This window comes from Carettochelys insculpta, chromosome 3 (genome assembly GCF_033958435.1).
Source record: "Carettochelys insculpta isolate YL-2023 chromosome 3, ASM3395843v1, whole genome shotgun sequence".
NCBI classification, from domain to species: domain Eukaryota; kingdom Metazoa; phylum Chordata; order Testudines; family Carettochelyidae; genus Carettochelys; species Carettochelys insculpta.
The window spans coordinates 203,023,125-203,048,911 of record NC_134139.1 but is presented as its reverse complement, the minus strand read 5'-3'; the positions used below and the strand labels follow the sequence as shown (position 1 = coordinate 203,048,911).

At 45.8% G+C, this 25,787-nt stretch overlaps 1 protein-coding gene across 9 annotated transcripts in view; it reads left to right on the top strand.

The window, feature by feature from the left end:
• Positions 1 to 25,787, top strand: part of NCOA1 (nuclear receptor coactivator 1) — a 381,969-nt gene that overhangs the window by 296,594 nt on the left and 59,588 nt on the right. For all 9 annotated transcript variants that reach the window (XM_074991446.1, XM_074991443.1, XM_074991444.1 and 6 more), the window contains 5 exons: positions 7,454 to 7,548; positions 14,977 to 15,154; positions 22,106 to 22,285; positions 24,252 to 24,347; positions 25,191 to 25,331. In XM_074991446.1, the coding sequence (XP_074847547.1) occupies positions 7,454 to 7,548; positions 14,977 to 15,154; positions 22,106 to 22,285; positions 24,252 to 24,347; positions 25,191 to 25,331 (690 nt within the window). The remainder of the gene's footprint in view (positions 1 to 7,453; positions 7,549 to 14,976; positions 15,155 to 22,105; positions 22,286 to 24,251; positions 24,348 to 25,190; positions 25,332 to 25,787) is intronic.

Here is a 25,787-nt window from a genome sequence, read left to right as displayed (position 1 = left end):
AGCTTGCACGCACTTGAGATGGCCCTGGTGTCTCGTTCTGTCAGCTAATCCTTTGGAATAATAGGCTGGAAACCAGTATCTGAAACTACTTTGCTGAAGGGGGAGGATTCTACAACCCAGTTAAGGGATTAGATCTGAAAGCCAGCACATTACCCCAAAGTATATGAATTAGTTAGGAGTGGAGAGAACATCTCTTGCGCTGTGCTGTATAGAGTGCTTCTGGCTCTGCCACAGGCTGCCTGAGAGACCTTGGGCAGGCCCCTTCTCCCTTCGTGCCTCAGTTTCCCCAGCTGTAAAATGGAAATGATGATGCACTCCAACCCCTGTGTTTCTTTCCATGCTAAATTCAGCAGTTCATGTAAAATGCCTTAAGATCTTCAGTCAGCAGGTGCGATGGAGGGGTTTTAAACATTACTGGTATTGCAATAACTCCTCAAGACATTAACATGAGACTGGAGCTTGATTGTGCTAGGTGCTAGACATAGACTTAGTGAGGTCAGTGCTCCAGAGAGTTTACTGTCTATAGGGACAAGGAAGTGAACAAAGGGTGGGAGAAGGATGTTTTGATCATCTGCATTTTACACATGAGAATCTGGGACCCAGAAAGATGAAGTGACTTGCCCAAGGCCACAAAGGGAGTCTGTGGCAGAGCCAGGAACATTCATTGTACAGGTCTTCTGGATTGCGATCCCACACCATAAACACAAGGCCATCGACAAGGTCTGGAACACCAGGTTCCTCCTCAAATAGAAGGTATTTCTGGCTTCCGGTGGTGACGTCACAAAAGCATTAAGATGGCACTTACCCTAAGGCTGGCTTCCATACATAGGATCATAGAAATGAAGGACTTGTACATTCCCACACCGAGGCACAACCACTGTTTTCAAAGGTAGCCGAGCTGCGACGAAATTGTACCCATGTGCACAAAATAGTGTGTCCGTGCTGCAGTGAAACCCCTGAGGCTAGGCCACATCAGCAGGCTCATGCCTCAGGGCTGCCCAATTGGAGCGTAGACACTCATGTCTCAGGCTGGAGCCTGGGCTAGATGATGGTCTCAGAGCTTGGTCTTCAGCTTGAACCTGAGTGCCCACCCTGCAATTTTACAGGCCTGCAGCCCAAGCCTGAGTCAGCTGCCCAGGTTGGCGGCAGGTGGTTTATTTGAATGTAGGCGCACCAGCAGCGTGCAGGCACTTGTCTGGGTGTCCAAGTGGATGAGTGAGTGGATGTTTGTGATGCACTGTCATTGTGCACGTTGCTGTACAGAGTATGTAAGAGTCGAGGCACATGCTGCCAAGGTGCTGATGGACCAAGAAAGCAAAAAGTTATCCTTTGGGGGGGGTTCTGTGCAAATATATTAGCCCTACTTCTACTGATATGGGGGATCAAGACCGCCGGGGTGCTATGCTGAGGAGGAGGGACTTGAAGAATGAGGCATTTAGGTGGGATCCTTCATTGTAGGCGTACAGCGTAGCGTGGCAGAATGCAAAGCAGGCATATGCCAGTACAATGGTGTTTTCTGACAACCGGGTCCTAGGGAGTGTTCTGAAATCAGCGTTTTCTCCTGCCATGTTGTCCTGAAACTCAAGGCAGTTATTTAAGAGGCTGGGCCTGATTTCTTCCTTCCACATGTTCTGTGCTTAGCGAGGGCTTTGTTTCTGGAAGGGGATCTGTGATTCTCAGGCTGTCAGGAGAAGGTGATCTGAGGGTTTTTTGTTTTTTTGTTTTTTTTTACTGGGTCATCCACAGTGATATTACACTGAGCTGCTGTATATCAGTCACCCGCATCACGTAGCTGCATCTGAGAGGTTGCTGCCGTTGTTTGGAAGTATAGATAGAAATCAGTCATGGCTCGTCACTTAGCTTACATTTTTATTCTTAATATTTTATTTGCATTCAAGTGGCACATAAAAGCGCCAGCCAAGATCTGATGCTCATGGTGCCAGGTGCTGTACAAACCATGTTAAAACACATGTAGATAAACTACAACTGAAATATAAGACAAAGGGTGGGAGGGGCAGCTGAGGCATGGAGATTATCTGACAGGTCAATGATAGAACTAGGAGGAGAATTCAGGCTTCTTTATTTCCAGTCCAGTGCTCTGTTCTCTGGAATATGCTGAGTGTCCTAGTATGCCATTGATTGTGAATCAGCATTGGGCAGATGGCAATTCCATGTCTCTTCCACCTACAAAAATTGCAGTACAGTTGAGGTTTGAGGTAAGAGAACTAAGCAGAAAATGTTTACTTAGAGGATCCTATGAAAATCCTATAATGATAGGGATATGAACGGCCATACTAAATCAGACCAAAGGTCCATCCAGCCCAATAGCTTGTCTTCCAACCCTGGCCAATGCCAGATGCCCCAGAGGGAGTGAACAGAACAGGTGGTAATCAAGCGATTCCTCTCCTGACAGCTATTTCCAGCCTCTGGCGAACAGAGGCTAGGGACACCATTCCTACCTATCCTGGCTAATAGCCATTGATGGACCTAACCTCCATGAATTTAACTAGCTCTTTTTTGAACCCTGTTAAAGTCCTGGTCCTCACCACCGCCTCTGGCAAGAAGTTCCACAGGCCGACCATGTGCCGCTTGAAGAAAAAAAACTTCCTTTTGTTAGTTTTAAACCTGCTACCCATTTTTTTCCATTTGATGACCCCTAATTCTTGTATGGGGAATACATTTATGTGAAAGGACACATTTGTAAGTTTCTGCAATGTGGTTTCAACTTGCTCTTTCCATCATTCGATCAAAGCGCACAGGAATCATACATAGTATTCATCTGATGCTTGTGGTAAATGTCAGGTCAATTCATCAGTTGCATCTGCTGAAGCGGGTCTTTGCCCACGAAAGCTTATGCTGCAAAATATCTGTTAGTCTATAAGGTACCACAGGACTTCTTGGGTCAATTTAAGACACTTCTCTGAAAAACTGTGAATACAGTTTAGCTTTTACTTACAGATGAGACATGGAGTCGAGTGCCAGAGTGGCATGGAGGTGAATGTCATAGCAGAGTGCATAGCAGGCTGCAGCATCTGTATGGTGAGAATGTTAGTGTTGCTCAGTGAAGAGTTTAGACTATGGCATAGTCCCCTAAGTGGTGGAAGTCCCGTAGTTTGGGAATTTTAAAAGAGGTGGGCCGAAGCTCTAGATAACTTGCTGTAAGGAAGTGATGGATTGGCTTCTAGAGATGGATTGGGTGGGGCAAATTGGTTTCTTCTATCCAGCCATCTGTTCCAGCTAGAAGCTGGGACTGGATGATGGTGGCTCACTTGATAAATTGCCTTGTTCTGTTCATTCCCTCAAAAGCATCTGGCACTAGCTGCTGTGTGAAGACAGGTTACTGGGCTAGCTGGATCGATGGTCTGAGCCAAAGCGGCTGTTCTTATGTTCTTCTCTGTACCGGTACTTTCATGGGTCTGGCTACAATAGCAGATAAGCATCTTAACTTTGTGTAGATTGATCTCCTCACAAGGAGTGTGTGTCAGAGCCAGTTATTAACCCAGATCTCCCAAGTTCCCAAGCCAAGTTCCTAACCAAAGGTCCATTCTTCTGTGTCTGTTGTCTGTGACTCTCCCTCCATCAGCAATGCTTTCACAGCCTGTTTCAGAACTTCAGTTTTGAGCCAGCAAGATGGCTGTGTTCAGGACTCCCACTGCAGTCACTGGGAGATGTGTACACGGAAGGTTTGCAGGATCAAGCAGTTGCTGAGGATGCAGCTGTCTTGGTTCTGCAGGATAATCATGTTTCCCTGTCAGTGGAGTGAGCACAGTGGAGTTAGTCTGGAGAGTTTTGCTTTGAAAAAGAAGTTATAGAAAAATGCTATGCCTGTCTCGTCCCACAGGGGCAGATCCTGTTCCTTCCGCTGTCAGACCTGTATGGGTTCGGGCCCTAAGCTTTTTCTGAGCTATGTCTGCTTAACTGCCTGGCAAAACCAAGTATTTTTACTCCTCCCTGCACTGCAGAGCCAGCAGAACTGCACAGAGGCAGGCTGAATCCTCTTGTGCTTTGCACATCATGCACCAAATTGCCTGCTGAATCCTGATCCCAGGATCTTTATCCCCACTGACAGCTGGTGGAGATACAGAAAGAACACAGCTTCATTCTCAGCTATCAGGCAGTGTGTGTGGCTCCATCACCAGGAGAATATTGTAAATGGTGCAAGTTTGAGAGACGAGTCACAAAGGCAGGGAGTGTGACGCGAAAGAGATGCGGTGGTTAAGAGTCATTTTCTGAGAGCCACAATGAGTTTCTTTGCTTAGTAACTATTCATAAATTACAATGAGCGACAGTAAATTGTGCCGGTGAAGCGGGGGAGGGGTATGTGCAGCTGCAATTTGTCCTTCCAAATTTTTGTCCCCTGGTGTTCCAAGTCTCCTAGTCTGTATGTCGTTTCTCATGCTGCTGTCGATTTGCACCTTTCCCCCTTGTTTTATGCTTTCAAAACTATCCTTTATTCTTTCCATTGACAAGACAGCAGGCGATGCTCTGAGGTTCCCAATGAATCCCAGAATCCCTAGTGCCAGCTGCAAAGATGTACAGCCCTGATGGGCAACCTGCGGCCCATTCGGGTTCTATCTGCGGCTCACAAGTCACTTTGCAACGTGCAGGATTGCCAAAGTCCATCGGTTTCTGTCCAGGGAGTTTTTTTTTTCCTACTTGCGTTACTAAAGTGACACACACGAAGCCAGGGCGCAAGAAGTGAGGTGTGTGCTGATTGCAGGCTATGCTGACTGTGAGAGCCAGGAGCTCCCTCTGGAGCCAGTCAAAGTGCTGCTATGGTTCAGTTGGCACATCCTGCTAATTCTAGGTGCACAAGTGCAGTTAGCAAAACTACCTTGTCCAGGAGACCATTTTGGTTATGACAGTCTTGCAGCCCACTGAGATGGAGGGCCCTGCATGTGGTTGACTTACTAGCCAAGGCTGCCCATCACTGATGAACAGAAACCAGCCCTAATGATCTTGATGCACACGCAGCTATCTGAATTCTCTGACTTCCATCAGAAAAAGCTACAAGAGCAAAGACAGTCCGGGCCCCTATAGTTTAGTCTAAAATGTCCTTTGTTACGTTAGCTAAATAACACCAGAAGAACAAAGTAATACAATAGGTAACTAAAGTACACTTGTCCCATCTGGGCATTATTTGTTCGGTAACACCAGTGTCCCTGTCTTGTTTGTGTTGCACCAAAAAGTAATCCACCCTAAACTGCATGCTGAGTGAACTGGGATTGTGAAGTATGAGATGTCTGTTCAGTGGAGGTCTCTTGCCACTTCTTATGCAGGTTATAGATGGTGGACTGGGGAAAGACTTTGTAGGCCATCTGTTTAGACCCATACCCAGGGACATTCTCTGTCTTAAACTTTGTGTCTTTCAGCTGGTCTATTCTTGAATGTTTCTGATAAGTGTCCCAAAATTCTCAGTCCCTAGCAAATGAGTCCAAGAACTGATCCTGGCTGTTCATAGAATCCTAGGGCTGAAAGGGACCCCAGAGGTCACTGAGTACAGGCCCCCTGCCTAAAGCAGGATCAACCTCAACTAAATCACTCTAGCTGGGACTTAAAACCTCTAGGGATGGAGATTCCACCACCTCTCTAGGTTACACATTCCAGTGCTTCACCCATCTCCTACTGAAATAGTTTTTCCTAATATCCAACCTACACCTCCTCCACTATAACTTGAGACCGTTGCTCCTTGTTCTGCCATCCATCACCACTGAGAACAGCCTCTCTCCATCCTTTTTAGAGCTCCCCCCTTCAGGAAGTTGAAGGCTGCTATCAAATCTCCCCTCACTCTTCTCTTCTGCAAACTAAATACGCCCAGCTCTCTCAGACTCTCCTCATAGGTCATGTGCTCCAGCCCCCTAATCATTTGGAAATGTTGGAAATGTATGACTAACATCTACTCTCCATTTCCCTATTTTGAGGCACTTCTTCTTCTCTGAATACCCTTTGACACCTAGTCCTCTTCTGGAGGCTTTCATCCCTTTCACGATCAGGTCTGTAGATCAGGTGCCTGATTTCTTTCCAACTTGGAATCTTACCATTTCTGATTCCTTTATTTGTTCCTTCCCTGGTTTCCTCTGGTCCTCTGCCTTACATGAGAGCTTCCTGTGCTCTCTTCAAAGCCCTGCCCAGTCTAGTTCCCACCTACGTCTCTGTTGTCTTCTTTCTTGTACTCAAGCAACGTGACGAGCAATCTTCCTAGTTGCCTCTCATGATCATTCCCTGTGCCTGGAACAGTTCTTCCCTGACTAAGGAGTGAAACTGTATATAGCCCTGTTACTGTAGCATCTGAGCACTTCACCCATGGCATTGATCCTCACAACTTGCCTGTGAAGTAGAGAGTTTCTGTTATCATCAAGTGGCAGTGCCAAGAGTTGAACCAAGGGTTTGTGAGTTCTAGTCCAGTGGCCTTCACCACAAAATGATCCTCCTCCTGTTCTGTCTCCACACTACCCTCTCTCAAGTCCTCCTCAAAACTCACTTCTTCCCCAAGGCCAGTCAACTCCTGACTCGGCCGTTGGAGTTCTATCGTGAAGGGGCAGTGAAGACAGCTCCAAGGAAAAGTAACCAGATAAACCTGAAACAATCTCACCTTTGTGGCTGATTTATTGCAGTCATTTGCCTTGTCACATTCCCCACCAGCACCTCTCATTGTGTGATACAGACAAACTCTTTGGAGTAAGTTTCATCGCTGATGATTGGAAGCTAGATGAATAATGAAGGCTGCCACCCTGGCTTTTAATTGAGCCTTAATACTCAAAATAAAACACACACGGAGCTCAGGCTTGTCTCTCTCTCTCATGCAGGGCTGTTGAAAACTTCATTAAAACCTAGCAGCCTGATTTCTAGAGGTGCTGGGTCCCTGCAGCTCCCATTTAACTCAGCTGCAGATGCTCAGCACTTCTGCAGATCAGGCCACCTATACATCAGAGCTACATCTTCGTCTGCAGAACCTGTGCCGCTTGTGTCAAACCAGGCGATCTGGTTATTTCCGGCACAATCTATTCTTTGTGATCTCCTGCTGCCCGTTGCTCGTTAAGATATTGTCAGATCTTACAGGTCAATTTTTCACTCAAATGTTTTAACAAGTGTTAAGGCTGAGCTGACTAGTCCTTTTTTTCAAAGCTTTGATGGTTTTCGGTCTTCCTCTTTAAAATATGTGCGTGGTTCCTCGATTTCCTCTGAACCCACGGAAGCAGGGACTGGGATCTAGCTCATGCAGACATTTTACTAGGATGGAATATGGTGTTTTCTTTTCACACATTGCTTCCCCTTCCAGACTGTGAGAGGGGACTCAGCAGATCCAGATGTCACTTCCATGCTTTCGGTGTGTTGCTTCACTGTGACATTGGCTATCTGGAAGTGTAGTCAGTGTTTTGTTGCTAACCATTGGCTTATCACTGGTAAGAAGACAGTTCTTTTTAACTAAAACATCTCCTTTCCCTTCCCGCAGAGAAAACAGCTGACGACGACGTCCAGAAGTCAGACATTTCATCCAGCAGCCAAGGCGTGATCGAAAAGGAATCGCTGGGACCTCTTCTCCTGGAAGTAGGTGGTCTGGTGCAATGAATAACCCCACCAGTCTTTTTGTATTTCAAATCTGAGGCTGTTCTAATGAATGCTGGACCCAGACAATAAAATACAGAAGAATAGGGAAACACAGCCTCAGTCAGGTTGTTGCAAGGCAAGATTATACCTTGCTGAAGCAATGGGTGACCTGCGTTAGTCCCTTAGTTCAGCCAATCCCTTACACAGGGGAATCCTAGCCCTATTTGGCAATACGTTCAAGTGCACGATTAAATCCCACTGAAATTAAAGCAATTTAAGTGCCTAGTATGAATCAGAGCCACAGTGAGCAATGTCTTAATACTGGTATAAAGGTGCCATGCCTCCACTTTCTCCACCTCTGTGTAGTGATGTCAGTCTTGCTGCTTAGCTGGAGTGGCTTTGTGGGGGAACATGGTATGACTAAAGGAGCCGTCATTCAACTGAGCAATTTGAAAGCAGTCAGCTTCAGGGGAAAACTTAACTTTCAATCACAGCGACCTAAGTCTCTCTCTAGGTAGACTCTTGGGAAAGTGGACTGTGCTGAAGACTTGCTAGCCCTTTCAGGCGGCACCATGGCCTTTACATGTGAGCTAGTCAATGTCTCCTTCCCAAGTAAGGCATGAGAAAACCAGAGTTAAATCCTGGAAGACTGAATGCTGAGTGCAAACCAGCAAGCTGGAGTGGGTTATCCAAGTCCATCAGCACTAAATAGTCACATTTTGAGGGCGGGAGGCATCAGCTCATTTAGTCTGACCTCCTGAATATCACTTGCCAGTAAACTCCATCCTGCTGCCTCTGCACCTAGCCCTAAAAACAGAATTAGACCCAAGTGTTATAGCCTTCAGGAGTCTAAACTTTAGGCTGAAGCCTGAGGGAGACCACCTGATGGGGCTGAAAACCTTGGGCTTTGGCTTTAACCTCCTTCCCTGCCTGGGGCTGTGAGCCTTGGCCTTTGGCCCTCCTCAGCTGGGATGATGTGAATCAGGAGGACTCAGGCTTCAGTCCCTTCCTTCCTGGGGTCATGTAGCAATTTTTGTTATCAGGTGTGAGTCCTGGTGCAGTGGCGTTTGAGAACCTCTGGCCTAGATCAGTGGTTCTCAATGTGTGTGCCACTATTTCCCAGGGGGTCTGTACAGCCATTTGAAAGTGTTTAGGGATCTGCAGACAAAATATGTTAACAACCACTGGCTGGCTGGTCTGGTGGTCCTTTCTGGCCTTAAGCTCTGTGACCAATGGCACCATTGCTCAAGATCTCTCAGTGACAGGGAAGTAAGTGAGATACATGAGTGATACTAGCAACTGACCTGTGCCCCATATTCCAGAGGAAGGTGAGGGCTGTGCTCACTAAGTCTGTGTCTTATGGCACAAGTGAAGTGTGATGGTGTATGGGACAAACAGAAAGCTCTTTTATTGGCCTGACATAGTTGCAATTGCCCAAGTGGATTATATGTTTTTACTGATTGATGAAAAGACCTGTTGGACGTTGTAAAGTGTTGACAGTGCTAAGTCATGATTGCCCATGTCTGCTGACCAGCAGGAGACTCTGGGACGATAGGATCACTTTCATGGTAAACGAAGTTACAGGGTTCACTACGGACACAATTAATGCCTAGGTGTCATGTGTCTGGATTTTTATATTGGATCTGGAAGCCATTTTATTGCCCATTGAGGTTACTGGCCCCAAATATTGTGCGGGGGGGTGGGGCCTTGCGAGGTGTCTAAGGAAAGATAATGATGCTCTGAATCTGTGTACACTGCTTGTATATCTGTGTCCTGTTTGTATGTAAAGTTATAGATTTTAGCTCTGCAGCTGTATTAGAAATGTTTCAGTGCAGAGGTTCACAATGAGAGGTGGTGCTCCACCCCAGCCAGGACAATAGACCCAGATGGCTTACACCCATTTTGTGATGGTGAGGTTTTCCTTCTGGGACTGCAATGAATGGAAACTCAGCACAGTGACCCACCGGGTCAGGTGGTGGGCCAAGACCTATAGCAGAAGAATGGAATTTTCCCTCTGCATAGGAAGAACTAAAAGATGGGCCCTGGCAGGTACTTTCTTTGTTCTTCGGTCCTCATGAGTTAAGCCTGTCTGGACTAGGGGCCCATCCCTCAGAGGAATGATGTCGACTTGGCAGTGTCCATCTTGGATCTTTTGTTTTGTGGTCTTAGGGGTCCGTGTCTCAGCATGTGGACCCCAGTGGGCTGGATCTACAATGCTCCAATGACTGAATCTATATAGCCTGAAATGAACTTCCACAGACTCTCAAGAATCAGCAAATAACATGGCTGGCCTGCATCAGTAGTTATGACTGATGCATGTAAAGTGTTGCTTTAACAATTTTTCTGTCTAACCCTGTTATTTCTTTTGTGTTAATAAATCTTTAGATATTGGATCTAAAGAATTGGTGAGCATGTTGTTTTGGGTACGATCGAAGTATGCGTTGACCAGGGTCTGGGGCCGGGCCGTGTGGGGTCTGGAAGAATCTGTACAGTGCTGGGTGAAACAGGCTTAAGAGCCTCTCACCTGAAGTTGGGGGTTGTTGGTCTGGCCTGGTAGAGCAGCTAAGAAATCTGTGGGTTTGCTTGTGTGGCTTCTGGCTGGCCAGTAGGGCTGGCAGATATGTTGTTGTGGCTGGCTGGATTTGCCTTACTAAGAAGGAAATCCCAGCCTGGGGCTGTAAGTGGCCTGGATTTTAAGCAAAGGTACCCTGGACTGATTTCTCTAGCTGTGCTCAGAAACCCTGTCCTATCACACTAGGTGAGAATGTATTTGAACTGTAGAGAAGGACCTGATTTGTGAAGAGAATGGAAGCCATCTGCCTAAACCATGTGGCCAGAAGGAAGTAGGCGTTGACTGCTCTGCAGAAGAAGTGTTATGTCTAAAGGAAGCAAAAAAGAGAAGCATCAGTGGTGGGAAAGCAGCATTGGGCAAAGGAAACAGTGAGTGAGAAGAGGTTTAAAAATGAAGAGGGATGAGATTGTCCTGAGAGAAGTGGCAGTTCCCCAAGAGCGATATGGAGCTTGGGCTACAATAAGAGAGTCGTGCATTCTCTTAGAGAAGTGGCGGATTGAACTCTGGAACTGGAAGAAGCCAGAGGAAGTGTCTTTCCAGACTAACGTCTGGGCAGCCTCTTTGTTGGCACTTAAAATGACCTAAGAGGTATCAATGAACCTGCAGGAGACCCAACATTTTACAAAGCAGCCCCTGGAAAGTCACTTCTGGTTTTAGTGCTTCTGTTCTGGACACCGAGGGTCAGTTTGATGAAGACATTAGTACAGTTTAAGAAAACTTACTCCAAAGTTGGGAGGCCTAGCCAGTGGCTCTCTGTAGGATTGAAAAAATGGGTGCTTCTATGGCATGGGGCATTAACTAGATCACCTTGTCTAAGATGGAGAATACAGTTCCATGCTCAGAGTGTAGCATTAATAAATCATTTCACCAGGGTATTAAAACAAAGGTGTGTTGTTGCTACACAGTGAGCTAAAAATGTCTAGCAGTTATGCAGACAGAAGGATAATTTTGTAACTTGAGATCCCTTACAACCTCCACACAAAACGTGCTAATGGATGGGTAAACCTCTGTGGAGTACAAATCCACCTCCTTACCTCAGGCCTCCTAACCCCATTAATTTGGTAATTTCCATTGACTCTAGCCAGCCAATTCACATTACAAACATAAACTAATGGCCCACCCTGTGAGGTAGCTGAGTGTAACCCTCCCTGTCATACATATGGGGAAACTGAGGCAGGGGCCTTGTGAGAACTCATTGGTTGAGTTTTGTGAAGTTCTGGAAGTTCTTAGTATTATTGTGGTGCCTGTCCTGGTGTTCCTAAGAGGAATGGAGTCAGATCCTGTTTATGTTAGGGCAACTCTGAAGAGTTTCTTTTTCTGTCACAGCTGGCTATGAGAGGCAGGTTTTGGTTTCAGTAGGTTTTAAACAAAGTTCAGATTCAGCTGACTGGCAGTGCTCTGGAGGTGACTCCCACTCCTGCCTGCTTGTCCCTTGTTGTTTCCTTTAACTCTTGGGATAACAGAGCTTGCTGCTCAGAAGGACCTAAGTGCCTGTTAAAGTCATTAAGAGATGCTGGCACTCAGCTACCATAATGATGGGGAACATGGAAGTACAGGCTGAACCTCTCTAGACTTGGCAGTCTCTGGTCCACCATAATTTTAGTTACCCAGATGTCCGTTTACCCTGGGCATGGCCAAGTTTTCTGTGGTTCCATAAAGTTTGTTTACAGCCACCAGTCCTGGCTCTCAGGGGTCCATGCCATTACTTAGCTCTAATTTACCCCAATTGTCTTCTAGAGCCCAGTGAGCAGGGAAATATAGGTAATGCTGCTAGGCAAAATTGACCTCCTGTGGTTTGGCAAATTCTCTCATTCAGGTCCCAAATACTGCTGGACGAGAGAGGTTCAGCCTGTACCTGCATAGGATTTGTAACCAAGGGGCCATCTGCATTCTGTCTTTTGATTTGGAATGCCATATTAATGGTCACACTCCCTTTCTGTCATCTCAGAAACCTGTTGCTGCATTCCTAGACCACCTGAGCATAGGGGCAGATCATTTTCCACTTACCTAGATGTCTTCCATTAGGGAGCTAACTTGCTGCTGTGCAAAGTGTTGATGAGAAGACAGCACAAATGTAGGATTTAAATGTTTCTATTCCTAATCTTTTTAATTAGTGCCATCTTCATGGGTAGTCCTTGTGTTCTTGGATTGTCTTGGGGCTAAAGCACAAGTATTAGGAGTCATTAGATCAGGGCTCTAATTTCCCACTTTGCTGCAAATGGCCTTCCTGTGCCCCTATAGGCAAATCTCCGTAATTCTGCTTTCTTATGAGGGATAATGCAGTTTCCCTGCCTCATAAACAATCAGCTCATTAATGTTTATTGAAGTCCTTTAACAGTGTCAAATAGAAGGAGCTGAAGAAAGACAAATTATTTAAGTTTTCTGCTCTTTGGGACCAGATCCATCCTGGATTATGGTTCACAAACTTCACAGCCAGCAGTGCTGATATTGTAAGTATTTGTAAACCCCAGAGTGGCATTTGCTTCATGTTGCTAAGTTAGGAGTAGGTCTCTTACCCTCCGTGAGTTTTAGTGTGGTAGCTTCTTCCTTCTGCAAAGCACCCTGGGGTACTGCATGCAGAGTGCTCTAGTTCGAAGCCGTGCCTTGTGCTCTCCTGCAGCCCTTATATGCCAGGCCCCCCTGCTTTCTTAGTTTCCCTCAAAAAATTAGTGTTTTATTGGCCTCTGATTAGGCTGCTCACAAGAGAGTCATGAGGTCCTCTCCTAATTTCTGGAAATGGATTATTCAGCACCAGTAACATGCTGGTTAGACATCAGTCTGACTGTGTTAATGGAGCTGTGATTGATTTACACCCAAGCTCAAACCGTTTGTTAGATGCTGATTCATTCCGTTTCTTTAGCCTCTCTTATTTCCTGTCTTTTATTCGTGCTGTTCCCCCTTTACTAAATACTTGAAAATAACCGGATCAGCTTTGTTACTGGGTGTGCGACAGAGGTGCGGAGGGAGGTGATGGAGGAAATATCAAGATGCACTTGAAAAGGAGGGAAGTTAGAGTGTAAAGTTTAATACAGGGCTTTCGAACAAACTCGTTTGACTCTTCTATAGGAGTCTGTCTCTCCTGTGGAAGCATGAAGTGCAAAAGCTGGTTGCTTGGCAACCGGCAACAGCTGTGAAAAAGGAAAATTGTGGTTGATCTGCCAGAGCAATTTTGACAGTTTCTTTAAAAAAAAATTGCTTCCTGTTCCTAGCTTTAACTGTTGCTCTGCAGCAAACCTGTTTTCCAGAAAACAGATTAAATAAAAATTAGAGATTCTGTAACAAAGTAACTCGCTTCAGACTTCACAAAACAATCAGATTGTACCATGTGCATTTGGTGGAGAAAAGGGACCTAGAATGTTGTTGTATGTAGTGGGGTGGCGAGAGAGGCAAGTAAAATATAAAATCCTGGTTTCATCCATATAATACAACTCCCTGATTTTGCAGTCTGATACCTGCAGTCTTGTGCCCTGTGTAATGCCACTGAAGTCCTTGGGGCTCCATACCAGCACTGGGGATCTGCCCAGGTAACCCACACACCTAGGGGTGGCTCAGTGTCCCATGTAGTGGCACCAAGATACAATAAGTGTCCTTTGCAGAGTAAGCTGAGCATTAGCTGGGTTTTAGCTCAAACTACAGAGGCACCTGCACAAAGCTCTAGAGGTCTCAGGTTTGAGTCAGCCTGTGGGGAGTTACATCCACCGTGGATTAAGTTGCAGGATCAGGCCCTGTGTTTTGGTATTGCTCTTAATTACTAAAAATGGAATTAAATTAGGCTTCAGGTAGGTAAAAGTCAGATCCTGGCAACATGAAGCACCCAAGGAGAGTCCGGTAAATTATCAGTTGGCCTGTCCCAGGGGTTGTTTCAGGAACATTTGGCTTTTCCATGCTGGTAAAAAAAAGTTTCCCCCTCATGAATAGTACCAAAGGGGTAAATAAGGTCTTAACCCTGATGCCATTAAACACCATGTCAAAGCTCCCGGTGGTTTTGGTAATGCCAGTTTGGACCCTGTTTGCAGAAATTCTAGTTCACTGTAGTTGCAGAGCTTTGCCTGGATTTGCCATTTGTTTGTGGTGAGTCTGCAAGATGCTGAGTCTTCTAGTTCTCAGGCCCTGATCCAGAAAAGCAAGCATGTACTTGACCTGTGCGCTTTACTGAATCGGGGCCTCATTAACCCACTGACTCTTCAAAAGACAATTATTTACATTGGGGCGTAATTGCTAGTAGCAGAGATCTTTACTGTAGCTTGCAAGGCTGTAATACATGCTTAAACAAATGTATGGATATTTGATCCTTCGCAAAGGAGCCACAGAGTCTGTCAAATATTTCCTTTCCATTAGAGTTCTTTGGCTAATCCTAGCACAGGTCGTCTTTGTGGTTAATTCTTTCTTACTGTCAAGTAGACACAGCTGGTTGTGCTTTAGATAATCTGTATTCTTGGATCATCTCACCAGACACTGCTCGTAGACAACATGGAGCCTTCCATACACCTAAAGGAGGAGGGGGGAAATCCATTACAGGGATGGGAGGTTGGGGTGAACAGAAAAAGCAAAAATGAAAGGACAGTGCAAGCAGAGAAGAATGTTAAGTATGCCAGGCCACTTGAAATGATCTATTGTGTGCATTATGGTAGTGAGTCCCATTTTTAGGTGCTGCACTCAGAGTGAGAGCATGTCCCTGCTTTGAAGAGTGTATGCTCTAAATAGACAAGTGTAGGAGGGGAAAGTGCCCAGCCCCAGCTCACAGAACAGGTCGGTGGAATAGAACCCAAGTGTCCTGACTCCTGAGCCAAAGCTTTATCTTCGGGAACATGCTGCTCTTGCGCTGACTGCGTTTTCATTTTTTCTGGACTTTTCAGGCATTGGATGGCTTCTTCTTCGTTGTGAATCGTGAGGGAAGGATTGTGTTTGTGTCCGAAAATGTGACCAGCTACCTGGGTTATAACCAGGAGGAGCTCATGAATACCAGCGTCTACAGCATCCTGCATGTAGGGGATCACGCAGAGTTCGTCAAAAATTTGCTGCCAAAGTCTCTAGGTAAGGAGCAGATGTGTTTTCCCTTCTTTAATTAAAAAAAAATGGGATTTATGCCACATTTTCCTGATGCAGCATCTGAACGGCTGGTTTCAGATTGTTAATGGCCTATCCATGGGTTTATAACCAAGTTGTCACTGTGTTACCTAAAGAGAAGAAGTGTAACCTCTGTGTGCTTTGGAGCTTACTTGCCTGTCTCACATGGTTGTTGTATGGCCAGATGTGTTCATACGTACGTATATAGTGCTCTGAGATGTTCAGATGCAAGCCATGATAGAGTTGCAAAGTGCTGTAATCAAATCAGATGTTGACAATATATATATTTTTTGGCATTTGAAGAACACTGTAGAAGGTGCTGCTGTTCTTGCAGTGAAGTTAATTCTGTGATGATTTAGTTATACCTAACTTCCTGCTGGAATTTGGAGAGCCATACAACCCAGTTAACTACATAAAGGAATAATGCAGGTATATATTTGCGTCTCAGGGTCTAATCGATCAACTGTCACACACTGACAATCTCCCTCCTACAACAGAAAACTAATATTAATGCTCTGTAAGTAATGTGCTTCCTTTTGGCTGCTGGAGCCTTTTCTCTTTGCATTCTGCTACTGATGCAATTTCTGCAGAGATCAGAAGAGTTCGGGGGGGGTGCGTGGGCACGTGTCACAGACCAAAAATCTTTCTGGGGCTTTATGTATTAACAAACGTAAGTTGTCAGGCAGGCATTGAGTGCATGCAGTACACACTTGAAGACACTAGGGGGAAGTTTGAGAAGGTCATCTGGAGAGTGAATAACTGGAGGACTGTTGGGTTTAGAGAGCTAGTATAAAGACTCATGCTTAATCCTATCGACTGCCTGCTCACTTGCCAAAATGCCTGTCGCTTAATCTGCATTTAAGCTCATTTTAAAAATAATATGCTTACTCTATGTGCCATCATGTAACTCCCAGTAAGAACCCCTGTTGGCTACTCAGCCAGAACCTCAACTAACTTTATTAAACACGCAGCTGAAAAAGCTTTGACTTTAAAGGGACATTGTTAAAGCTGATATGCCAAAAACGTGACCTGACACTTGAATTCTGGGGTGTTTTTGGCAAGTTTTGGGGCCAGGGCAAGGCACACAAAGAATGAGCTGTTTTGGTTTGTTGTTGTAGGGTCAGTGTAAAGTTGGTTTTAGTCAGATGAATTGTTGCAGCCCTTAGATCAATGCCTTGTTCAAGGTGGGTCAACTCTGTGAGTCTATCCACCTTGCCCACGTTCTACTGGTTTGATAATATAATGATACCAGAGTTAGAACCTAGTCGATGAACCCATATAAGGTCACAGGCCACTGGCCTGAACAACTGTTGGAGCACTATTGTCTTTCAGGTCCACATGGTTGTCTCCAAGTGAAACAGTGTGAAATTCTTGTTCTGTAGCAAAAATTCTCCATGTGCCAAGAATGTATTCAAAGCAAAGGGTGAGTTTGAAAGGTTTGGTTGGGCCTCAGATGCGTCTTTCCCATTTTTTTTCTCCCACTCATTGGTATTTTCCCTAAGGCCCAGGGGAATTGTATGTAGCCTCTTACTACCTCCCCAGGCTTCTGCCAGAGGAGATTTGCTACAGTTCACAAGGGCTTGTCTTCACAAACGAGTAAACAGGAGAAATAGCTCCACTGTTCCTGTTAACGTGACCCCCATCCATACGCATAAACCTATCCCTCATGCACAGTAGTGGTAATAAGGAGAGTTGCCTGTCACGTCCTGGGGGTAGTGTGTCAAACTGGAGGGAGCTTCACCCAAGAGCAGCTGACTCAAGTTATGGGCACGGGGAAGTGTGTGAATGCCCTTAAATCGGTTTAAATTTGCCTTATATTGATTTAGCTTAATTTGATAAGGAATTAATTTAAGCTGTCACCTATGTGCCAAAACTGCTAGACGGATTTTGCTTGTGTGTGATTTTTGTTTTGTTTTGTTTTTTCTGGTTGCACCTGAATTAGTTCAATTGCCAGGTCTTAGACTACAGTGGATTTTTACAGCTGAATTATAACCCATCTAAAATAATGGCTGATAACAGAACTGTTGACATGGCTGCCACTATGGAAGTCCAGACTGTCTCTATGATTAAAGCACTTCCCGGCGGGGGGAAAAATTGGAAGGTTTTTGCTTGCTATGTGGTAGACTGCAATCAGACCGCCATCCGCTCTGCAGCAGGTGCTATCTTGGCGGTCACTTGATAAGAAGTGGGACATCTCCATGTCAACCTTATATTTTTGCGTCTGTTGATAGCTGATAAGACCAATTCTGTAGCCACAGATTTGATCGGAGAAGAGGCAGGTGTTGGTAGCTGTTGGAGGAGCACAGGGCAGTTTTTGATGCTCTTCTCTTCACGTCTCCTTATCTGTACTGCAGCAGGACCTCTCAAATTTTGCCACCCCCTCACGGGTTACCGTTCTCCACTGGGGACTCTCTTTGGCAAAGTTCTCCCCAGTGTCAATGCCGAGGCTGCACTTTTTCATGTGTGCCTTCAGCATGTCCTTAGATCGCTTGCACTGGCCGCCAGCGCTCCTCTGTCTTTTCTCCAACTCGGAAAACAATCCGTTTTGGGAGGTGCTGCTCAGACATCCAAACCAGGTGACCAGTCCAACGAAGTTGTTGATTGAATGATAATGTCGAACATGACTGGCACACTAGTGTTCATGTGCCTATCCTCCCAAGAGATATTTAGATTCTCCCGTGGAAGTGTTGATGATTTTTTTCAAAGTGCCTTCAAATGACAATTATATGTTGTCCAGGTTTCATATGCCTACAGTAGCGTTGGAGCAACCACTGCACAGTGTACAGGGGGCTTTGTCTTGGGATTGTTGTCCTGGTTTTCAAAGACCCTTTGTCTCAGGCGAATGGAAGCAGAGCTTGCATGGCTCAGACAATGCTGGATTTCTGCAACAATGTTGACTTTATCAGAAAGATGACTTCCAAGATATGGGAACCTGTCCATATTTTCCAGCAGTTCTCCATTGACTTCAATAGAAGATACCTGAGATTGTCCCATCAGCGAGGGTCGGTGGACCACCTTGGTCTTTTAGATGTTCAGTGTGAGGCTGAGATTCTCATATGCTTCAGCAAAGGCACTTGAGATGGTCTGAAGGGCTGTGAGAGAAAGAGCAACAACCCTGTTGTCATCTGTGTACTGGAGCTCCATGATCGAGGTCTTGAGTCTCTTGAGATTGTCTGTCTATGGAATGAACTGGAAGTTTTTCAATCTTCGTACCATCTGGAAACTTGCCATCAAAGAGGTGAAGGCTCATGGTGATGCAGATGCACAACAGTGATGGGGCAATGACACAGACTTGTTTGACCCCCTCCCCTTGACCTCAAAGGGATCAGTTTGGGATTCATTGTCGCTCAATACTGTGGCAGTCATATTGTCATGAAGCAGCCTCAAGATACAAATGAATTCATGGGGACACCTGGTCTCTGAGGGGATGATCCACAGGGCACTACAATTGACGGAGTCAAATGCTTTGGTCAGGTTGGTGAAACTCACGTGTAAGGCTTGGTTTCATTCACATTTTTCAGGCGCTGTACTAAACTGTTAACAGCACAGTCAGCAGTTACTTTGTGACTGATTTCAGAGGGAGGCCTCAGTGTTCCATGTAAGAAATAAGAACGACTTGCCTTCCCATTGGTCACATGCTTGTTTTGGAAAGAAGTCAGGGTGAGGTGCCCCTTGGCAGAGGGTCAGCTCCAGGCCTACGCACTGCGTAGGTCAACAGAACACCATTTAAAGATAGTAAAAGCACAAGGCTCGGAGTCAGGAAATCGTCTCAGCTCTGCCACTGATTCACTATTTGACCTTGGAGCAAAGTCACCGCACTACTTTGTGTTAGTTTCCCTGTTTGTAAAAGGGGATGTAATGATACCTACCCCCATGAGTATTGAGGAGTAAATCAGTAGCATTCTCATAGCTACTCGCAAAGTGGTGAGTTCATCTCAGTTGATTGATTCAAGGTGATATTAAATACAAATAATAAATACCAAGAACAAGATTTCACTCATCATATTGCTTTGATGTGCTGGTGTGTTTGGTGAGTTTCCCATTCTTTTGTGGTTAGCAATTGCTGTCAGAGCTTGCAGCGCCTGGTCCAGAGTCTTATCTAAAAGGGAATCATAACAAATAACATAGAGGACTCCTTTAGAATCATCGGTTTGGAAGAGATGTCAAGAAGTCATTGAGTCCAACCCCATGCTTGAAAGCAGGACCAGCCCCAACTAAATCATCCCAGCCAGGGCTTTGTCCAGCTGGGACAAGTCTTAATTCCATTGGATCCACTACTTACCAGTCGTGGTTCTGGAATAAAAGTGGCCATGCTGTGTCAGACAAATGGTCCATCCAACCCTGTATCTTGTCTTCTGATAGTAACCAGTGCCAGATGGTTCTGAGGCAGTGAACAGAACAGTTATCTAGTGATCCAGGCAGTCAGAGGTTTGGGGTTGCATCTGTGACCATCGTCACTAATAGGTCATCAATGGACCTGTCCTCTGTGAACACATTTAAATCTTTTTTTTTAATCCAGCTATAGTTTTGGCCTCCATCACATTCCCTGGCAGTGGGTTCCGTAGGCTGACTCTGCATTGCTTGCGGAAGTGTACTTCCTTTTGTTTGTTTCAAACCTGATGCCTGTTAATTTCATTGGGTGACCCCTGTTTTTTGTGTTATATGAAGGGATAAATACCACTTCCTTATTCACTTTCTTCCCAGACCTCTGTCCTACCACCCACCACTCAGTCGTCATCTTTTCCAAAGTGAACAGTTCTAGTTTTTAATCTCTCTTCATATGGAAGCTGTTTCAGACCTGTGATCATTTTTGTTGCTCTTTTCTGTACTTTTTCCAATTCTAATACTACTTTGAGATGGAAAACAGCTATATAAAGTATTCAAGGTGTGGATGAATCATGGATTCACATACAGGGATTATTATATTTTCTATCTTATTATCTACTTTATTATTTATGTAGTGGTATTATGGTATTTTCTATCTTGTTATCTATTCCTTTCCTAATGGTTCCAAACAGTTGCTTCACTTTTTCTTAGCCACTGCTAAATGAGCAGAAGTTTTCAGAATTCTATCCATAATGACTCCAAGATCTCTCTCTTGTGTGGTGACAGGTAATTTAGACACTGTCATTTTGTATGTAGAGATGAGCTTGTTTTCCAATGTGCATAACTTTGCATTTGTCAACAGTGTATTTCATCTTCCATTTTCTTGCCCAGTCGTCCAATTTTGTGAGATCCTTTTGTAACTAACTCTTTTGCAGTCTGCTTTAGACTGAGTTCTCTCAAATAATTTTGTATCATCTGTCAGCTTTGCCACTTCGCTGTTTACCCGTTTTTGCCTATTTTGCTTAAGAGTTTTGGGGAAGGACCTTGCCAAAGGTGTTCTGAATAGATACATAGAGTCAGGTTGTTAAGAGCTCAGGATGTGTTACCATACTTATGGGCAGCTCTTGAGAAATCAGGATATCAAGTGCATGTTTGAGAGCTCTTGGAAAACCTGTCTATTTGTTTTGGGCACTGAGCTCTTCTGATGATCTGGTGCTTGTTGAGGATGACAAGTGGTTTTGAAACTCTGGCTTTTGTTCTGTGCTATAGGTAATGGTGTAGAGTCCTGTTAGCATTGTTAAGCCATCTTCTTACTTGGGCTGTCAGTAGTTCACTTTCTCACTTCATGTAAGCTTGGCAAAACTGACTGCAGCATGTTGTGCGGAGAAGGGCTTGACTTTCACTTCAACTACTCTGGCTTCTTAGCCTGAGGAAAGGGGTTTCCCTTTGCCTTGCAATCTAATGGTTTAGCTGAGCTACTGTCCTTGATCTTTGAAGAAGGCAATTTCATGCTGGATCAGGTTTGGGGGTGGGGATTTGATGCAAAATCCCATCAGTGTGTCCAGTATTTCTGTGTAATCCCCTGTTGCTCCTTGCATGTCCCCTCCCTGTGCATTTATGGAGCAGCAGACCTTGATATGGTCCTAATGTGACTCTGTATTTTGTGTGCTCACCACCTACACGGTAGCATCACTTTAAGACTGGATGCATGCTCTGCTGGTAGAGGGATGGCAGGGCTGTGAAGAGGCTTTATCCTGCCCTTGCAGCACAGCTTACTCTGATTTCATAGAGCCCAAAGAGCCTCATGCAAGTGGCAGGCCTGGTTCAACACCAGCAGTTGTCTTCAGCCAGCAGCTGCTCTGCAGGGAACCACAGCACTTTGCCTTGAGATTCTTTCTGAAAGAGAGGAAATAGTGGCCACGGGTAGCCTCTGCATGGCAGCGAAGGGTGTGGGTGCAGTGGGGCTGTGGTCTAGAGACTGGCCTGGAGGGTGGAATGTCCTGGGTCATGCTGACCCATGAGTCGCATATAAGCTGCTGTGGGGGGAGAGGAAGAAGGTTTATTTGACTGATGCTCTGGATGTGGACTCAAGGGAACTGGGTTATATTCCTGCTGTACCACCAACTTACTGTGTGACGGCCACGTTGGAGCACCTCTCTGTGCCTCAGTTTCCCCCTCTGTCACACTGGAATAATGGTCTGTGTTGCACAATGGTGCTGTGGGGTGTAATTCGTCAACCCTGGAATTCCTTGGATTTGTTACGCTGTAGAAGGGCACAGTGCTACCACACCATTGTCAAAAGGTAGTGTGGTCCAGCAGGCAAGGGGCTGCACTGGAAGCCAGAAGACCCAGCTTGCAGCCATCCAGCCGCTGGGTGACCCCAGGTAAGTCATTTCACTGCTCTTTGACTCTGCTCCCTCTGCCCCCTTTGTCTGTTTCAGCTGTAGGCTCTTGGAGGCACTTGGACTCTGTGTCTAGCTAAGGCACACCGAAAATCATGGAGAGGCTCAGGCAGAGATCCTTAGCACCCCCTGTTTGAAGTGTTACTTGTGATCACAATCTGTGACGCTTTCCTCCCCCTCCTTTCCCCAGTTAATGGAGTTCCCTGGCCTCAGGAAGCAAACAGGCGCAGCAGCCATACCTTCAGCTGCCGGATGCTGATCCGCCCCCCTGATGAGCCAGGTGCGGAGAACCAGGAGGCACGCCAGCGCTATGAGGTGATGCAGTGCTTCACCGTGTCCCAGCCCAAGTCGATCAAAGAGGAAGGAGAAGGTAGGGCAGAGGATCGGTCGTTTGAAAGTCTGCCTGATTGTTTTGTGCTGCCTCTTGGGAGGCCGGGGTCGGAAGAGAGGAGGACCTGCCCTCTGCTGTCCTTACACAGGGCTTCTTTATAGGAGGTTGTAGTGCTTGCCAAGAGAAGCCTTTGAGAGTTTGCTTTCAGCCTGACATGTTTGCTCTTGCACATGAGGCAGGGCTTGCAGGGCAGCTGGCTCTGGAGGAGGTCCGTTCTGAGCACTGTGCCGAGCCCCAGGGGCCTGCAGGGCTGTGTTGTTCACTCCTGGGGGTGAAATGAGGCCCTGAGCCTGTGTCAGTGTGACAGAGGTGTCACTGGCACAAAATCTACTTCCCCTCCTGGAAGGGAAATGGAAAGTGCCAGGGACATTTAACTCACCTTCCCAACAGTCAGCACAGCCAACATTTTGCCCGGCTGTTTTATGCTGTCGCACGATGACATCCTTCTCCTCCCCCATGCAGGGAGCCTGCATGAGTCTTGGGCACCAGGGGGAAAGGGAGGGAAGGGGGGAGCACAGAGCTTCCACGGGCCCTTTGCCTGAGGCAAATGGCACCAACAGAGAGAGCACAGTCTCTAGTTAGCTTACAGTACCCGTTTCCTGCAGTCTGAATTGACTCTGTCCCATGAGCAGGCCTTTACCCTCCCTCCATAAGCCTGAGTGGGGACAGCCTGCCCTTCTGTGCATCAAATAAAATCACAATGGAGAAGTATAGGTAGAAATTAAGGAAAGGGAAGTGCAAGTTGATTAGTATTCAAAACTCCTTAATAGTGAGCTCTGTTGCTACAGAATAATAATGACAGCCCCACTTCTTGGGACTGACTGCACAGAACAGTCCTCTGCCCAGAGCCCCAGCAGATGGACTCGATGCCTTAATACAGGAGTAGTCAGTAGTGGCTCATAGGTCAAATTCAGACCACCAGATGCTTTTGAATGGATCACAAAATCTTTTTCTTTGTTTACTTGCTATTGTCATCTTCTCTGTTGTGATTTATTTTTGTATTATTATCTCCTGGTGATGACCCCTGTCATGACAGGACTGCTCTAGCTATCATTTTTGTAACTTTTGTCCAGCGTCCCTAGTAGTGCTGGGAGTCTTTGATGATTGCTATAGCACTGCACTGCTAACGTTTGAAGCCCTGGACAGATTGGCATGGGTGTCCCTCTGCTCAGGCTCCTGTTGAGCATAAGATTCACCGTGTGCAGGGCCGGAGTGCATGTCCACCATTGATTTCCAGATGGTAGAGCAAAGAGGCCTTCTTTCAAAACAAGCTTAACCCTCATTTCTGTGTATCAGCCATTGTTTTCCAATTCATGAACTGGCTTATGCAGTGGATCAGAGAACCCTAGAACTGGAAGGGACCTCGAGAGGTCATAGAGTCCAGTCCCCTGCCCTCATGGCAGGACCAAGCCCTGTTTAGACCATCCCTGATAGATGTCCATCTAACCTGCTCTTAAATATCTCCAGTGATGGAGGTTCCACAACCTCCCTAGGAATTTATTCCAGTGTTTGACCACCCTGACAGTTAGGAAGCTTTTCCTAATGTCCAGCCTAAACCTCCCTTGCTGCAGTTTAAGCTCATTGCTCCTTGTCCTTCGTTATTGGAAGGAATAAATTACATTACTTTATGACCAGATACTTTCCCTGGAGCCAACGCTTGGTGGCTTTCAGTGCTTTCATTGTGCAGTACTGTCAGATCTGAAAGGCCTTACCCTTAGTTCCCCCAATAACGGAATTTTTTCCTCTCCAGCAAACATCATCGAGATGTTCTAGAGAGTGCTGTTGCTTTGAGGACCCAGGTGACAGGTTGGATAAACGCATCCCCAGCAGGATGTGGCTGACAAGTACAACAGCACTATTTCAATTAAAATGTTGAATTGCAACTGATGTCTTTAATACTAGACTTACACGTTCCTATTCTCCCCTCCCTCTTCTGTTACGGCAGATTTCCAGTCTTGTCTGATATGCATTGCACGGAGATTGCCTCGACCTGCAGCTGTCACCAGTTCAGAATCTTTCATGACCAAGCAAGATACTACAGGTACTGTTTTCAGTGAGCTTGGGGACTCTTGTGCTGGGGGATGCTAAATGTTGCTCTGAATAAGGAACCATCTTTGCAATCAAAAAGCTTCCAGGCTAACAGCATCTTTGTTCCGCTAGAGCTGCTTGATGTGGGAGCTCTTGCAGATGTAGCACGGTCCCAACTTTTCATCCGGCAATAAAATAGTGCTGCAGGGTACTAAACTAAAACAGACGATAAGGATGGCTGGCAGCCACCGTTCCCCCTTCCTTGTAGTTTATATTACGCAGTTTTGAAGGGAGTAGTCAAGTTTTGACACTAAATTGGTGACCATATGAGAAAAGCTTGGTCTCTGATGGTTCCCCCGGGTATTCATGAATGAGACAGGTTGCAGAATGTGCATGTTCCTCTGTTATGGCTCTCTTCATGTCCTCAGTCAGCCAGTGGTGCCTGGATTTCAGTATCCTCTGTAGGCAAGTAAATCTTTGGGCTTATATTTCATTTTTCTGCCTGTGTAAGGACACCCCTAGTTCATGTCAAGTTGGATACATCTGGATTTTTTGATGATGAACATCAGCTAGATGGAAGTCTTGCTGATGAGAGTAACATACAGCTGTTGCTTGATTTTTGTGGCCTCCCTTCTCTGTTACTCCAGTTTAATGGCAGTATAACATCAGCAAGGCATCTGTGGCTCAACTCAACCTACCTGCTTTGAGTACAGCTTCTAACTTCAGTTGTGAAAGCCTACTTCAGATTAAAGTGTGTGTGTACATAGAAACACTTGCCATGCCATGAGAGCCACAAAAGTGACTTCCTTTGCACTATCTCTCTATCTGAATGATCTGAATTTTCTTTCCAACCCAGGTAAAATTATCTCCATCGACACCAGTTCCCTAAGAGCCGCAGGCAGGACTGGCTGGGAGGATTTAGTGCGGAAGTGCATCTATGCTTTCTTCCAGCCTCAGGGCAGAGAGCCCTCTTACGCCAAACAACTATTTCAAGAAGGTAACTGGCATCTCTCTCTGCTTCGCCTTGCCTTGGATATTGAGCTTGGGTGGCTTCAAGCAGAGGCAGATGTGTCACTCTTGTTGCTGGAGAAGTGCTTTCTGCTAAAGAATGAATACTCAATAATAATACAGTGCCAAAGTAGCAACAAAAAGAGCTCTGTAACACAGAAGTGGCTCCTACTGGTGCAGAGGCTGCCTGTGTTTCCCACAGCATTCAACAAGCTGCCATCCACCTTTTAGCCCTGCCGCAGTAACTTGCCTAGGGGATATAATTTGTCCACAACTCGTGTGTGTCATTCAGCAAACAAAGAAATGAGAGAACCTTCCAAAGACCGACTGTGGCCATTGCATTGAAACAAGAGGCTTCTTCCCTCTCATGCTCCATGTACACACCACACCCAGTGTCAGTCTCATGCCTGGTTTTCAGGTGCTCTTTCTTTTGGGTAGTTATTTT